Genomic DNA, 17664 nt, shown 5'->3' on the forward strand with positions numbered 1-17664 from the left:
TTTAGACATTCAGAATGAGATCACAGCCTTGTTGTATTCCAAAAGAACTCACATTGTTGGTATCTGGACTTTGTCGGCTGCCCTGTGCATGAGAACAGCCAGCCTAACAATCTTAGTCTTCTGCTGTTCAGTCAGGGTGTTGAATTCCAAGATAACCAGATGACCGTTCTGGTAATTGGGTAAGACCTAGAGAAAAGCAAAGGTGTGTTGAGTTCTCAATAAGATGTAAGCTTTGCATTAATGAGGTGGAATCTTAAAACCACTCCAATAGAATTCTGGGTACAATTAAGTGGTCACCCGGGCTCCTGGTACCGGGTACTTTGGGTTTGTATGCATAGCAGGGGTGTGCCCGAAGTTGGACAAAAGAGCTGGTCCTTGTAACAAAAAAATGTACTTGGAACGAAAGACCGAGCTGCTGGAAATTGCCATTTTTTTCAGTGGGCATTAGCAGAGGAAATCCATCATTGTTTTGAAACAGTAAACCACTGTTTGTGGTATGCAGCTCCTGCAAATTATAAACGGGGACAAAAGTGCTCCAGAGATGCGTGATGATACGGTACCACTGCACACTAATCTGGCCGCATTTGTAAAGACTCCACTGCCATTCAGCAACCCACTGGGCCAATTTCGGGAACAAAGGAAATTATGCAACACCGCACAAGCTGGGCTCTCTTTACTGGGCAGCAGGCCTGGCTGCAATTAATACACCGGCGTCAATGGAGGTTGCCTGCCAGATTAGAGTAGCCACCAGACAGTCATTCGTGTGGGTGTAAACGTCCAGTAAATGAAGTTATGAATTTTCGAAGAATTTTGAGAACGGGAAATCTTGAAAATCACCCAAGAACTTGTCCCGGATTTGGACAATCCACCCGGCTGCAAGTGGTTAAAGATATAACAAGAACATTTGAAAAGACGCATGACTCAAAAATTGATTTTCGGTAGCTTTTTTTCTTATTATTTTAAAGAGAACGGGTTGCAATTAACCCTGCAACTGACAAACTCCTGAGAATGACAGGAATACCTGGTTGTAGATGATGGCTGAGGCAAACTCATTGCTGACGCTCATCGGTTGGTACCACACCACCTTCTTGAAGAGAAAAGCGTACTCAAAGTCCTGATTATCAAAGTGAGTGGTCACATCCATCATGTAGTCAGACAGCTGCAAGGGCACTACTTTGTTCTCTGAGCCACGACAAAGAAAAAACAACTGCTATGAACTTTTAGTCTGGGATATCTTGGCATATCAGATCCCGGCGCCGATGATGCCTCCAGTTACAGACTAATTCAAGGATGCGTCTTTACTGTGATGGCATGTATTACATTCATGCACATCACACAGTTGCGTAAACTTGAGAGGTAGGTCGATTTTAATAGGCAAGTCATAGGTGCTCAACATAAGGCCTCATGAAAGTGTGGTACCTCCACAAGCAATCGGATTACTCTATTTACACACTTTCAAATCCTGCCTCTGTGATGCCCTATGCCATATTCTGTATTCAAGGGCTACCCAAAATTTGACATACGACTTTCCTATTTGCTTTTATGACTGCCCACTTGTTTACCTAAACTCTCCTGGAAAAGGGAGACATTCAACACCTGCTGATACAGAACACAGACATTTGGGATAAACACTTTTTTTTAAATCAGAAATTACTCTGCTGGAACAGATGGAAATATACCCAAGGGATATGGGTAAAGGCAAACTGTTTTAGTTTGAGGAAAACTCCTGTCCTGGAAGAGGCTGTTCCTTACTCTGTGGAACCAGCCCAAAGAGGCCAAACTCTTCAATCACGGCTGGTTGCTGTATGCCCATCTCGGTGCACAGCTCCTCTAGGAGATCCAGAACCACTGAACTGGTGGACACTTTGACCATGGTGCGCATGTTGCCCGGTAGGTGAATCTGTTGACGCCGGACCATGCGCCCAGCCTGAGAGAATGAAAAGTACAAATGTGGATCGGGAGTCTTGTTGATCATCTGGACTCTGATCCAATGCAGGGTTCCAGCAGTCAGTTGCCAATGTCTCCAAATTTAAATACTCTGGCTGTAATCCAGAGCAACTTTTAACGTTTTTGTGTTTTAGCACTTTGTGGAAACAGTAAATGGCTCAAAACTGTGCTTTACTGAGACTCTGATTATGATTTAAAATTTGCCAGCTGGAGCCTTACAATGGCAACATTTCCTGAATCCCGTAAGGCTCCCATGGCATGAAACATGTACAATTTGCCATCTCATCACCTATCTCACAAAAAGCCAAGGGAAAAATGGCAGGTGTTGTTCCAAATGCTCTCCAGTCTCCACCACAATAAAATCCTATCTACCTTCACGAATCTGTCTCCAATCACTTGGCTACTAGTAAACAGCAATAATGCTCTGAAATTTACAAGGTATACAATGCACAAAAGTAAATCACTCTTCATTTGCCCCTGACTTTATCACAGAGACACTGCTGCATCATGATCTAGTGCACAGACTTCAAGATTTCAAGGGCAGTTTTACAGGTCTGAGTCCAATCACTTCAATTCTGAAGTCCTCTACTAATGGCTTTGTGACAACGGTTCCCAATAAGCAAAAAACTGTGGGTGAAATTTGTAATCATTTATTACTGCATTATAGTTATTTATGTCTATGTAGCAGAATTTTTCTTTGGAAATATTTCTCGAATTCAATTTCTATGATATTCTGGGTAACATTTCAAGCCGTACGATCTTCCATCCAACATCCTAGTCCATATGAATGAAAGCCTCAAGTGTGTGGGTTCTGGGACTCACAAAATGCAAACTGTGGAACATACACTATGCGGAGCCACAGTCGTTGATAGAACTATTAAAATCAGATTGATGCATGTTACGACCTACGAGTCAAACTGAATGACCCCTTACCAGGAGATTCTCCACCTCTTCTGGTCCCGGCAACAGGCGCCTACCCCCATGCCTGAAGGTCTTACGCAGGTTAAATAGACAGACCCCAGCAATGCCGCCGTACTGGAACTCGGCCGTCTGGGTCACCATGCTTAGGTATTGGAACAGGTAGGGCTTGAGGGTGGGCGAACACTGAAAGATGGCCGTGAGCAGGACAAAGAAACGCCAGCCATGGAGTTGGCTCAACCTGGGGGGCGCATTTAGGGAAGGCAGAGAACAAATGCTGTACTAGGGCTTAGTTAAAACAAAGTCCCTCGAGTTCCTGCTTGTGCAGGTGAAATACATGTTATGCATTACTTCACCATACAAAAAGAAAAAGCGAATGATATATATTCCAAATCCAAGCCCTCACCTATAAAGGTGGCTTTATCTTCTATTTTATATCATCTGAATCATGTTTGATAATTACACAATACATAATCAAAACATGGATAAAACTTTGACGTAACATTCCCAATAACACAGAGAGATTGTTTTGTGTTAGACTTACTTCTTCGAGCTTGTGTTTCTGGTTGTTTGTTTGATGACGTGACAATAAACCTCATCACATATCTCACGGTGACTGAAGCATGCCTTCACAATAAAAAGTGATTGACAACACAAAGCAATATTAAAATAAGGAAATCTTTGTAGTCACTTAAAATCATCTAATAGGACAAAATTATTTCACATTTAAACATGTTAGCTGACATTCATGAAAAGGTATTCATTTAAAGGAAAATAAGAACTTAGGAATACAAATCAATTCCAAATCCGTATTGAATAATAAGAAACAGGTTATACTTGAGTTTGTTTTGAATAGTAACATTTGCTGTATTTTCCAATGGTTACCCAGAAATAACTGAACAGTGATAGAGGACTTTGGAAAATAAGGCTAAGGGACAACAGATGATGTGCAATGTTTTCAGACCGGTATAATCACCCAGCTTACTGCTCTGATCTGTTTTGTATCACTGCGTATATTTCCCTATAGTTCACCCTTGCATGTTATATGAGACAGACACCCCCTCCTCCCAGAAAAATGAAAGGAAAGTGCATCAGTAGAATTATGTAAAGCAAGAAATAAATGTGCTCGACATGCTACACTGTGTCCAAACTTATTATGCAAATGCAAAGTTCAGTGTTGAAATTAAAATTCCATTGCAAAACACCACTTTTGGTAAAGTTATTGGTTTCAAATATTATATTTCATATGTTCATTGCAAATGAAATTCAGTACAAACAATTTCTCCAGATCACTATTATATTGTCATCTCTTCATAGCATTTGTTTTCTACTGTCCAGAGATACTATGCAACATAGTAACAACAAGTGTGTAGTGCAGTCATATTTTATTATTTTCTCCAGGTTATAGGTCATTGTAAAGCAGAAATCATTTTGATTGCACCTTCAGAAAAAAATCAAAATATAAAAAACAAAACTAAGCGAACAAAAAAAAAATAAACAGTTGCACTGAGCATCCTATTTTATGCTAATTAACGTCACATGTCAATATAGCCACCCTGTTTGCTGATGACTTTCAATAGTCTGCTGTCCACTGATTTTGTCAAATTGTTTATTGTTTCCTTCGAAACATATGCTGCTGCCTCCTTAATTGCATCCCACAATGCATCCTTGGAGTTGTATTGCTTCCCATTAGCATAAATTGTCTGCTTCAACACCGACCAGAGGCCCATCCCACAATGCATCCTTGGAGTTGTATTGTTCCCCATTAGCATAAATTGTCTGCTTCAACACCGACCAGAGGCCAATCCCACAATGCATCCTTGGAGTTGTATTGTTCCCCATTAGCATAAATTGTCTGCTTCAACACCAACCAGAGGTTCTCAATCGGATTTAAATCCGGTGAACAAGCAGGCCACTCCATGATCTGTTCCTGCTTGAATCCGTTGCGCTCCATCCAGGCTTTTGTGTAATGGGATGCGTGCGAAGGTGAGTTATCGTGCATGAAAATCAGCAGCTTGCATTGTCTGGTCGGATGCGTCTTCCACCATGGCACAAAGTTGGCATTCAAAAGATCACACTATCCTTCAGAGTTTAGTTTAACACCGTCCTCAACACGAAATGGTCCAATCATCTGATCTCCAACGATAGCAGCCCAAAACATGACTCCACCCCCACCTTGTTGTCGACGTAGTTGCACTGGTGCAGACTGCCCCTGAGTTATCCATCCTCTGGCTCATCCATCCGGTCCATCCAGTGCTGCTATGCACTCGTCCATGAAAATAACGCGTGAAAAGTCAGTTTTCATATAGTTTTCAGCCTAGGAAATGCATTTGGCTTTGTGGTTTTTGTTGAGAGATGGTCGTCTTTGAGCCTTTCAAACCTTGGCAACCTCCTTTAAGGCCTTACAGCGTGTGGGTCTGGATACTTTGGGAAGTTCACATGCTTCAAATACCTCTCTGCTGGTTGCTAGAGGATTTCTGGTAACATGACAGCGAATCTGTCGAAGGTGCCGGGCATTAATTTTTTGATATTTTGATTGAACTCGCTTTTTTCGACCACTTTCGCTGTTTGCCAGAAATTTTTGCACAGTACGGTGATCTCTGGAAAGGCACTTGGCAATATTCAACGTAGATTGGCCCTGTGAAAGCAACTGCACAATTTTTTGTTTTTCAGCAGGCTGGAGATCACTTTTTTTAACCCACTTTTACTGTACAGTGGACTGTTGCATAATAACTCTCGACAGTGTTTTCTGAAAATAACTCACATTTGGACTTGTATCTCATGAGTTACAGACAATGCTTCTCCTATTGCATTTCTCACATGTCCACTGAGGCATGGAGAGCAGTTGGGGCATTATGGAACACGTTGTGTTACTTTAACAAAAACACATACTTGCATAATAAGCTTGGATACAGCATAGATTACCTTGAGAATGAAGACCACTTTCTCATAGAGTGCCTGCTGAAGTGGAACATCTTGTTTAGTGTTCAGAGGGTAGTCACCCATGACCTGCATCAGAGCTGAAGGGTAAATTATGGAGAGTTATTAATGCAATCACCAGTGGGTCAAAGAGGACGTTTGGAGCTTAACCATGGCATATACTAATAAATTTAAGGAGTATGACGGCAGACAGTTCACTAGATATGGGGCTGCCACAATGCAGATGTTTAAACGGTTGGGAAAGTTTGGGGGGAAAACAGATATTTTTCAGCAGCAGGTTTAAAAAAAAAACCAGGTGTTTTTGGATAGTTTTACCAGATTCAAACTTTTGGGAGTTTTACCCATATTAACAGCCACCTGTATACCACAATTTTACAAAAGTTTACCTCAACGTGATGTACACTATACTTAAAACAAATGCCAAAATCATGCAGTTTTAAGTATACTTATCTGTTCAGATAATTAATTAACCAAATTAAGCCAATTAATTTGCCGAGTAATATGCCTTCCAAAACACGAAATCCACTTTTGGTGAGGCACTTTGTTTGCTGAGGGTTATACAAGTTTTCTTTTGGGCACTGGCACTTCTGAAATCGCTCAAGGAATCAATGCCTAAGGTACCAGGGCTAGAATTGGAGCAAACTGTATCTATCACTTCCACAAAATTCCAAGGATAACAGCACTCACCAACGAAGCACTCCAGAGCCAGCTTGTTGATGGCCAACTGAGGGAACTCAAGCAGGGAGGCCTGTATGGGAGAGTTGGTGAAGGACACGGCGTCCAGGTACTGACTGTAATCCTGCACGTCCTCCACCGGGTCAGGCTTCTTCTTGGCTGAAATTAGGAGAGGATGAAGGGGGCTCTCGGTTGCAGATTTTTCACTGGCTTCATGTGTTTTAAGAGAGGGACACATACCTGACATCTCATGCACTGACAAGGCCATCATACTCGAATGGCTTGGCTGTGGGTCCATAGAAAATGGCTGAAACAACTTGCTACGGGCTTCATTTAGCATTTGCACTATTTGCAGCCATAATCAAGCAATCTGGACAATTGGCGCTGAAATTTTCTGTCTTTCTAAATTGGTAGGCAACTCCATCAGTAATCAACCAATCACTTTATTGAGTACTTAAGAAAAAAAGTTCTTTGATCATTTTCCTGAAATTTCTAATGATTTCTTCTCTTTGCCTTTATTTACAAATTAGCTACCTAGCCAAACAACTCTCCTCAGTATCACTCAGTAATAACCACTTTTCCCTTCTAAACAGTCAATGTTAACTTAAATGAATTTTCATTGTTATTTGTGATTCTTAAGTAATCACAAATTTTCTCCGCAACATTTGTGCTTGATTAGGCAGTAGTGCGGGTTTCTGGTAAAGACTGCATCTTCATTAACTTGTCCCACACTTACAGTTCTTCTTGCGGGACCTCTTGAAGTTACCCATGAACTTGAGAGAACCTCTGATTGAGCCATCTTCCTTCCTCTGCATGACGTACCTGGATGACAAGACACAAGTTGGTGTACTTTAAACACTTGGAAGAGACCTCCAACGTTGCACTTTCCTCTTCCATTCAAAACACTACTATTGAGAATCCACGTCTTGTATTTATGCCACACAAAATTTTCTTTTAATCTGGTGTGTCTTAGAACACCAACCAGAGACTGTTTTTGTCCAGATATGAAAACCGTCTTCCGGTAGACGTGACTTTGCAATGACCTAAAAAGTAATGCAAAAAATGAAAGCACTAAAAGAATCTTTCTCACTTGTTGGGGTATTCCCTGAAGTACTTGGAAGCAAATTCCACCATGGAAAAGCGGGTCATTTCCTCCTGAGTTGGTTGTCTCTCCTGTGGCTTGGCGGGTGATGGGGGTAGTTCCCCTTGCTTCTGGAGGGTGGAGAAGGAACAATTAGACATATGTTATGAGAATCTTATCGAACTGATATGTGCTGACTTCCTAAACATATAGGCAACCAACAAGACAGCCAACCAAAAGCCAACAAGCCAGCCAACAGGCAGCCATTAGCCAGCCAGCCTACCAGCAAACCTGTCAGGAAGCCAGACATCAGCCAACCAACCAGCCAGAAAGTCAGCCAGCCGGCCAGCCCGCCAGCAAACCAGACATCAGCCTCGTTGAACCAGCAGACCACCCAACCCCTAGTCAGACGACTGGCCAATCACAAGCCAACCAACCTGACATCACTGAGTCAGCTGACCAGCCAATTTCTAGTCAGCAAATTGCCCAATCACCCATCCAACCATCAATCAACCAACTGGAAATCAAGCAGCCAGCAAGACTTTTAACACAAAGGACGTCGTGAGTATACTGACCTGCCTCTTGGGCTCTTCCTGGGCACTGATAACTAAATCAGCAGCAATTCCTCTTCTGACCTAAAAGTTTTTAAAAAAAGAAGAAAATTCATTGATTGTTAACTACAACCTATGAAAACATTGCACATTTAACATTTTCCCCATCTCCAGCATGACCACAAGTACAAAATATCAGAACGGGTGGATCATCACAAAATACATACACATTGTACTAACAAGGACAACAAAATAAACACCAGTGCCACATGCCTACAATGTACTCAAAATCAGACAATGTGTCTGGATTGAGTTTGACGGGTACATCTCACACTCTTGCGTACTGACATAAGTCACTCCTGAAGGTGTACAATATTGTACTCACCAAGAGATTCCGCGATTCAGGTCCCGGGGCTGGAATAACACTTTCTTTTGGGAAGAAGCCAGTGCGTCCATCCAGCATGCCAAACAGCCAATCTTTGATGAAGAAAATTCATTTGAGGAAATTTGAATGTGGGGGGGAAGACATTCAGAAAAAAATCTTTTAAAAGTAATTTTAAGAACAACTTTCAGAAGAACAAGTGGAAATTTAATGAAGTCTCTTAAATTCAAAAAGGTGCAAGGTTCAGAGCAGAAAATATGTTTTGAAAAAATAAAATTTTGAGAAAATATGTTTCTTGAAAAGCTGAAAACTTTACAAGCTTTTTCCGAACTGAAAGATCTCAAGCCTGCAGAAGTTTATATGAACTCTTTGTTTAGTTTATGGAAGTACGAGTGATTTGGTCATATAAGGTTGTTTGTTGGCATTCTGCCCCCTCCCCATTGTTACAGTGACTTAAGTACATGTAAATCAAAAAGATTATTCACAAAGTCCTTGTGGTCAGACAGTTTCCAGGGAGAAGTTTATCTTGTCTACGAAGTAGCAAAAAGTCAAACATCTGTCAAGTCACCAGATACGTCCAGTTCGTAAGAAAAAGGAAGAAAATATGGCTATCATTAACGGAAGAAAACAAATTGTTCAAGATGGGGACGGCTTTAAATTAGGAGCATCACTCGCACCTGAGCCAGCAGCAGGGTGCTTGTTATTCAGCTTGATGATGTCACCTTTCCTAAAACTCAGCAGGGTAGACTCTCTGGTGATGTAGTCCTGGATTGCTCTCACATACTGGGAGTCCCTTTCGAGGTCAATGATGTAGGCTTCGATCATGCTCTTGATCAGCTGGGCCTGGGTGTGATTCAGTACAAGGGAGGAGGGGTGATCACCACTTATTAGATTTTGCTGGCAAGGAAATCATCTGGTCACTGACAGAAATACCAGGAGGAAAGGGGAAAATATATCCTCCCCTCCACATTTTGACCAGGGAAATGCATGGACAAAACCTGAAACTTCCTGCCCTGAACACTACGACTACATTGTCTTGAAATTAAAAGGGAAAAATGCCCAAAATGTGGGGTTGTGCAGCCTTTATGATACATGCACACCACTCTTTGTAAATAAAGTGCCATCTTCCGTCAGATGATGTCCATGCTAATCTCCAGCAGAAAATTCCCCAATATGGATAATGCAGGGATTGATTTCCTTATAACCCCTAGTGATCAGCACAAATCTGCGCCCTTTGCACTCGGCCATTCAAGGCAAAAACAGAAGAGCCATCCAGCAAGTGAGTCTAACCAACCTGCCAGCTAATTACACACAGTAAAGCCGAATACTGCATCAGAATGGGTCACCCAGATCCGAGTCAGATGGGCAGATAAACTGGGCCATGCCCGATTCTTGCATCTCAGGCCAGGTCTAGGTGACCTTCACTGGGTGCAAATATGGCGTGGCCACTGCTTTCACCAGACGTTGCCAAAGCTCTGAAAGCCAGAGGCCCATTTCACAGAGCTGCTTAAGCAAAAAATTTGCCCAAGCGTGAAAAAACCTTGCTTGACAAACAACAGCTGCCAGCCAAAACTCCATGTGCTGTATATTGTGTTGGTATGGTATTCATCTGTTGTTTAGTAAGCATGACAATCACATAGATTTTGAGGTAGTAACCTTAAAATTTTGGCTCAAGCAGCTCTATGAAACTGGCCCCAGATGGGACATCATCAAATGATTCCAACTGCCATTAACATCCCAGTGTGCACAAGCAAAAATTTCAAATTTAATCTGAAGCACATGTTGACACTAACCACTTGCTGCTGGGTGCTTATAAAAATGCAGTGCACACATAACAGGGCAATTTTCAAGATTTTCAGTTTTCAAAATTCTTCAAAAATTCATCATTTCATTTAACGGACGTTTAAACAAACATGAAAGACTCGTTGGGAGCTACTCTAAGGTGACAGCTAGCCTTCATTGATGCCCAAGTATTTCCACCAGGCCTGCAGCCTTGTAAAAAGAGCCCAGATTGTGCGGTGTTGTGCAAGATTCTTTTGTTCCCAAAACCGGAAGAGTGCGCTGCTGACCCCTTTTCAATAGGGGCCAGATTAAAATGCAGCAGTGCTCTGTGGCTCATCACTGAGGTGGTGGAGCGCTTTTGTTCCCATTGGAAATCCGCTCGCTCTAAATGCCCCAAACCGTGGTATACTGTTTCAAAACAAGGCTGGATTATCTCCACTATTCAGAGTGACAAAAAGTCAGTAATTCCCAGCAGCCTGGTCTTTTGTATCGAGCACGGTCTTTTGTTACAAGGCCCAACTCTTTTGCCCCGGTTTTGGGCTCCCCGGCTTCATGTATAAATCCTAGGTACTCGAAAACAGGTCGCCCGGCAGGAAGTGGTTAAAATCAATTCACAAAAACATTTATTAGAAAAATAAAGGCTCAGGGTAAGTGTTAGGATTAGTAAAGAGCTACATACCCTGTAAGTAAACAGGGATATGACTCTGTCGTTAGTCAGAGTGATCTTGATGGTACCCACGGCAGTCACCTCAATCTGCTTGATGTCAGAGAAGCTGTATGCAAGCAGGCAATGGGGGTTAGACTGATCAGGTTAATAGCACAAGAAAAACCTAGGTGCAGTTCTACCACTCATATTCAGGATGAAGGAGAGTGGACATCATTTACTGGAATTAACAGATGACGTTAGTTCCTTTAGAGATTAGTCAAATGTCTAAGGTTTTCTGCCTTTTTGGGAGGCACAATGTGACACTTTGAAAAATTCTAATCTGAGTGAATACATTTGAAACTGGAGGTGAACATTTTTTAAATACCCTCCTTGAAACTCTACAATGTTAACATTCAATTTAAAGAATTTTTCCAGTTGAGATAAAACTGGTACAGCAATCACAAAAAAATAAAATAATTATGGAAAGATGGCTGAATGATAAAACAATAATTTTTTCAGCCAGTGTGTGTTTTTGCAATAATGTAACAGTAGTCCAATGCTGCTTGTATGATATAAGAGCAATACACTAAGTGATGCATTATTCAGGTAACAAAATCCAGGCAATCTTCAAAGAATATTTTGTGATTCCGGTAACCATGCATCTTCCTTGCAACTATGGACATGTTGTGACAATAGATCTCCCCATGCATGGACACACACATCTTGCATGCACACACACATACAGTAGCTTGTCCTCTTCCTACAAAATGTGTGGTGTTATCGTTTATTAACTACACATATTATGGGAGTTAATCAATAACTACGTAGTACAAAATCAATCATGATGCCATTGATTCTTAAGTGTTTACGGTGTGTCTTACAAACAGGTCATTACAGTCTGCAAAAATGAGAATTAACAAAAATCTTCAGCCCAACAACCCCCCACCCAAAAAAAAAATTCCTGGATCCGCCCTTGAATCCGAGGGCAATCTATTTAAGTGGTGGCACATTGTATTGTGAAACACTTGCAATGAGGCCTTATATTCCAGTCATCATCGATTTTCACGGCACAGCGTCAAAGTGGCAGAGGAAAGCCCAAGTCAGTTTCCTTCAGTGAATGCAAAGAGAGCGCCGAGACTCGACAGTAGTTTAGCAATTTGGCCAGTCTCACTGGAAATGACAAAATGGCTCATATCTGGAACATTGTTTCTGTTGGCCTGTCCATTATTTCACTGTTTCTTCTTGGAAACTTCAATGCAATTTTGTCTACTACGGAAAGAGGCACACCCTGTCCAGCTGATTGGATGAACTGGGAAAGTTTCTGCTACTATCAAATGTCTGAATGGATGACGTGGTTTGCTGCGGACACAGCCTGCAAGGAACTCGGGGGGCTGATCGTCGTTCCCCAATCTCCTGAGGAAAACTCCTTCTTGAGGGGGTTTGGAATCAAATATATCTGGCTCGGCTGTTACGACTGGCAGAAGGAGGGGCGATGGGTGTGCCTTGAAGGGTGTGGCTTCATGGAGTGGGCCAATCAGGGACCGGACAACTGGCGGGGCAACCAGCACTGTGCCACAATGACGGGGGATGTTCAACATCTGTGGGATGACTGGTCCTGTAAATTGCGTGCTGCCGTGATCTGTAAGAAGCCCGCGACGGTGGAGGCCAAGAAAGAACAGCAGTGCACCGATGGCACCTACTGTCTCGTAATGGGCCAGGACGGCCTTCTGATATCCAACCACTGCCTCTTTGGCTACACCCTGAGGGAGATGACCACAACCAGCATCAGTCAGTGCGGTCAAGAATGCATCAAGGACTCCTGCTGCCATTCCTTCAACGTACGCCGGAACCAGACGACCAATCAGACGATGTGCCAGCTCAACTATGCCATCCGGGCACAGGTTAATGAGGACAGATTTATCCAGTCTGACAACTGCAGGTACTTTGAAACTCTGTGTTAAGCAGCATGGACTGAATATAGAACACACATAGAGAAAGGCATCTCTCTGATGAACATGGACAAGACTGTTTGGGGTTAAACTAATCAACCAGAAGATGTTTGAGAACAGTAAAACTTCAGCATACTTGAGAAATTGTATCTCATTGTGAGAAACAAGATTAGTGCAACCTATTGAGGATAACTGTGATGAATTCTTCTTAGACACAATTTTTTGCTCCAATACACTTTACTTCAATGTATGAAAATTGTTTGATATCCCCTTTCGGTTAAATGTATTGAAAAGTGCTTTCCTGGACAACTAACAGTGTTCTTCCTGTAATGTCATTCAGGGAGGGCATAGTTCAGTGCATAGGTCTTTCTGTTCAAATTGTGAACCCACAATTTATTTAAAGCAAACAGTTCAGAGAAAGGGTTCCTAAGTGGCTTACTGCTGTAGGCTTACATGTCAATGACACACCAAAGAAAACAAGGGCCAGCAAAACATGACAATCCAGCAGTTTTTTGTGCACAAACAAATGTAACACTGCAGACTTCTTCCTGAGATGACATCACAGTTTTCCTCACAAATATGGACATACTCATTAGCATTGAAACCAAACAGACAACAAAAGACCACTTGAAATACTGAAACAAAAATTTCATGTGAGACACAAAGGTGCATCTTCAAAGGTTTGTAGTTTAAAAATGGCATGGGAGAGACCCTTGATTATGCACCTGATGAAACCCTGACAGTTGTTACGGGAACGATAAGCATATATAAAATTGTTATTTGCCAAGTGGGTTCAATAGCCTACACTCGAGAGAATTATTCCAAAATCTCCACTCAAAATATTACAACTCGCCAATAAAAATGAAGAGTTCTCAACAGTTGTGTTAGGAAAGTTGGTGCTATAAGTTATAGCACTTTTAGAAGTTAGTAGATTAGCACGTTTCAAAAACTAATTCATAGTGTCACACAAAATACATGTATATATATATATATATATGTATATATAGGTTACAGAAAAAAATCTGACAGTACAAAACAACAGACAACTCAATTCAGAAAATGGTGAATTAAATTAGACAAGATTTCAACAGTATCTGGCAAGGATCAAGTATGAGGTTTTAACTTTGAAATATATTGACAATTAAACAAAATTCATCCCCTTTTCTTTCAAGAATTTTTTCTATTTACCGTTATGCTTAATTTGTCTAACTTATTATTACAACCAAAAGAAATTAAGAAATTTTTTTTTAAAACAGAAAACACTGTAAAACGTGTCTCTCTAGCTCCAGCGTGGTTCATTGCTTCACCATTTTCGTCCACAACTGCATCTACAGTGCATGTGTATAATATAAAAAGAGATTATGGAGTTACTGATGACCTCATACAGAACTGTGACATCACACCCATCTGTGCTGCATGTGCTTACCTGAAGTGGTCCAGCAGGGTCAGCTGGTCTTTGGTCTGGTCATATTCACGCTTGACCAAACTGATGCCATTCTCTGAGACCCCTAGAATCTCCACACGGGGATTCTTTCTGCCCCCCTGCAAGCAAGGCAGTCCAGAATTGAATGATTAAAACTGCTGCCACAACTCAGCAAAATTGGTCATTTGGAAAAAGTAATTTTATTGTCTTTGACATCTTCAGAAAGTTTAAATCATCATAAATCAATGAAATGAAATAACACCCCATCTGGAATGCTCTGTAGGATCAGTAACCACTGTTTAAGGTGACAATTGCAGGTGAGAAACTGTGCCCAAGATTCCCCAAATAGCGTGCAATGACAAAGGTTTGGGGACTTAAAATATGGGCAACAAAGGAAAAGTTGTTGCATGTTCCAGTTTCGATGGCAGGCAAGCTCAAAGAGATCAATAAATGGGATTAATCCATCTTGTAAATAATGCACAGATCATTATCATTACTGTGTAGTGGACAGTAAACAGTTTGTATTATATTTGGAATGTCATTGTGTAGGCCTAAACATATTTATTTAATTTAATTTAATTGATGTTTGCTGAGTAGCGAATGAAATGTTCTTGCTTAGAAATGAGAGGAATCCTGCCAAAGTAAACCTTTGACAACATCACAAAATTGGACAAAGAATCATTTTCAGGAAAACTCCCATCTACAATCAGTACACCATCCACACTGAAAGCAATATATTGATTTTCTCTAATACAGCAGGCTAAGTTGGAATTGAAACAGCATAGACACAAAGGATTCTCAATTATACTGAGCTGTGCTTTTTTGTTGGCCAAGCAACATTGTCAGTCAATCCTCTTGTACAATAAATGAATATCTTACCGTCACAGGAAAAAACCTGGAGAAGTAGATGGGGAATTTGCGAACCAGTTCAATGACGTCCTTGCGCATTTTGGTTTTCTGAGCTGCATTTTGCGGATTGACACCATGGGTATCTAGAAAAATTCACAGGGAACATCAACCTCATGTATCTTGGGATGAAATAATTCCTCTTTATCATGAGTTCATTTTTTGTTTTTAAACAGTATTCACCAATGTGTCTTATTGATATCTGACAGGCGGAAATGTGATTTAATTATACCAGATCTTAAAAATATGAAATTCTTTTTGTCTGGTGAAGAATAGAATCCCTTACAAATAGTACAAAACTGTGGTATGAAAGGCAATATTTTTTGCAGTTTCAGTCTAAGAAATGATAATGGCTACAGCTGTAACCATAGCAACAACTGTCATAAAAGTAGTGACCGTGGCAACACAGTTAATGTAATAGCTATCAGTAATGATGGGGACAATACTAGAGGCTCTCCATGGCAGCCACATGACATGAGTTTCTCTTTAAAACTTTCAGGCTTTTTGTACCAGGATTTTGTACACCCATGGGAGGGACTTTTATCTGGGAAAGTAATTATCACAAGTGGCTAGGCAGTCTGGCAGTCCAACCCTTGGGACTATAAATAGTTGGTTTGACCATGGTCCGATGAGGTTTGTTTCTGGAGGAACAGAAAACAGAAATACGGAATTTTGCTGTTTCTTCACTGATTTCAGCATTTGAAAAAAGAAAAAGTAGTTTCTTTTTCTAAATTAAATACCACATTAATTTAAGATTTGCTGTTCAAAAGAAAATACCCAGCCAGGGCCAGGAATGCCTTCTTGTCCTTGAGTGGGGTCACTCTAATGGCTGCCCTCACCTTCTGGAGAGGCTCTGGGTCTCTACAGGATAATAAAACTAACTGCAAGTCGTTAAGACTGGGACACGAAATTCTGGAACAATTTCAGGCAAAACCCGAATATAAAGCTCCTACTTATGATCTTTCTGGTACCTGCTTTTGGCGTGGAGGGACAGTACAAAAAGGTCTACTCATGTGTATCCCTGTGAACAAAAGCTCTTATTGGAAAAATGGCTGTCATGCAGAACCTCTATAAACCTAATTTTTCCAATACTCAACTTTGCGGGCTCCATTTCAGGCTTCAACTGTAATTTTTACTACCTGACTTTGAAGCTGTAAGTGCAGTAATTAGTCTAATAGTGCCACAAAACATCAAATAAGATGCCAGAGAACCAGAAATTAGAGTAATCCAATCTAATGTAAATGATTCAGGCCTACAATCAGCTTGAGACCGAGACGAAGTTGAGTATTGGAAAACGACCTAAATTACCAAAGATATAAATATCGGATCGCTTGAATTTGCTGTACAAGCTGTATTATATTGCATTCAGAAGTGTTTATCATTGTTAGAGTGAGTGCAATCAATTCTGGTAATCACTTACCCCCAAAAAGTCATATAATATGGGCACTGAGGGTGGAGGCAAGGAGACCAATCCATACACCCCCCCCCAAAAAAAACATATTTAAAGTCAAAAATAAAAAGGGTGAGAGAAGAAATGCAAAATAAACCAAATAAAACAGAGAAATGAAAGGTGAGAAACGAAAATCATTAATTTGCCTGAAAACAGCCCTCAAAATTTACCCTTTTCAGTTTGTTGCTGATGAGAGCTTCGCGATCCTCCTCTGGAAGAAAAATGCTTTCTCGCTCCCAGGAAAAAATCCTGGTGACAGCTGTGTGCCTGCTGGCATGCAAACCTGATGACATGCAAGTGCCAAGCTTTGCTCACTGATCAACAAGTATGTTTTTCCTTGCTCCTGATTATTAAAGAACTAGCCCAAATAATTCAAGAGCTTAATATAAAAAATCAGACTGTCCTGATCTGGGTACTTCTTTCACTCACCACACTAACGGTATAAGGAAGTCTGATATGAATAATAACAACATTTTTGTTTTTGTGATTACAATGGAAACCCTGTGGGGGACTACTGACAGGGAAAACTAACACTTAATGATGGTGACAATGTCGTTGGTGAAAACGAAGCAGATGATTTAAGAAGACCTGCTTGACCCTTGAGCATCACTCACCCAGTACTGCTCGGACTTGTCGTTTCTCTTCCATACTCATACGGATGCAACTCTTACTGAATGTGTCGGTGACTATCTGATAGAAGACAAGCTGCTGGGCCATAGGGTTATCCAGTCTCTCCCCAGGTGTGAACACCTGCGTCAATTTACGCAAAAGATACAACCACCACAGTATGTTATATCCATCTTTCCCACAATCACAACGCATGGTTCTTGTCAACGTGGTCCCTCTGCATTATGTGATGTGACTGAAACCCAGATTTTGTTCTATTTTCAAAATAGACTGCAACATGCCACATCGCATAGGTACTTTATAGACAGAAAATCTATGGAGTCGTGTTCTTAACTTAACTCAGAGCAATAGATAATCATTAAATATATTCCACATGAACATTTTAAA

General features: G+C 41.0%; 2 protein-coding genes across 2 annotated transcripts in view; one reads left to right on the top strand and one right to left on the bottom strand.

The window, feature by feature from the left end:
- LOC110980246 (unconventional myosin-XV-like) overlaps nt 1-17664 on the bottom strand; it is a 66963-nt gene that overhangs the window by 7537 nt on the left and 41762 nt on the right. Inside the window, exons 34-49 of the mRNA XM_087138617.1 lie at nt 17265-17400; nt 15174-15286; nt 14298-14413; nt 10956-11049; nt 9172-9337; nt 8498-8589; nt 8137-8196; nt 7571-7692; nt 7217-7302; nt 6493-6639; nt 5791-5885; nt 3410-3492; nt 2881-3106; nt 1753-1927; nt 1022-1182; nt 53-186 (exon numbers count right to left, since the gene is read on the bottom strand). Coding sequence (XP_086994743.1) covers nt 53-186; nt 1022-1182; nt 1753-1927; nt 2881-3106; nt 3410-3492; nt 5791-5885; nt 6493-6639; nt 7217-7302; nt 7571-7692; nt 8137-8196; nt 8498-8589; nt 9172-9337; nt 10956-11049; nt 14298-14413; nt 15174-15286; nt 17265-17400 — 2006 coding nt within the window. The remainder of the gene's footprint in view (nt 1-52; nt 187-1021; nt 1183-1752; nt 1928-2880; nt 3107-3409; nt 3493-5790; nt 5886-6492; nt 6640-7216; nt 7303-7570; nt 7693-8136; nt 8197-8497; nt 8590-9171; nt 9338-10955; nt 11050-14297; nt 14414-15173; nt 15287-17264; nt 17401-17664) is intronic.
- On the top strand, nt 12011-12951 carry LOC110980245 (lectin BRA-3-like). The gene has a single exon (XM_087138615.1). The coding sequence runs from the start codon at nt 12107-12109 to the stop codon at nt 12881-12883; it is 777 nt and encodes a 258-aa protein (XP_086994741.1). The 5' UTR covers nt 12011-12106; the 3' UTR covers nt 12884-12951.

Source organism: Acanthaster planci, linkage group LG07, assembly GCF_054643075.1.
Source record: "Acanthaster planci isolate LZ-2023a linkage group LG07, COTS_SCS, whole genome shotgun sequence".
NCBI lineage: Eukaryota > Metazoa > Echinodermata > Asteroidea > Valvatida > Acanthasteridae > Acanthaster > Acanthaster planci.

Bases quoted from the DNA above. Each gene is read 5' to 3' on its own strand.
- LOC110980245 (XM_087138615.1), top strand. From the start codon at position 12,107: ATGGCTCATATCTGGAACATTGTTTCTGTTGGCCTGTCCATTATTTCA.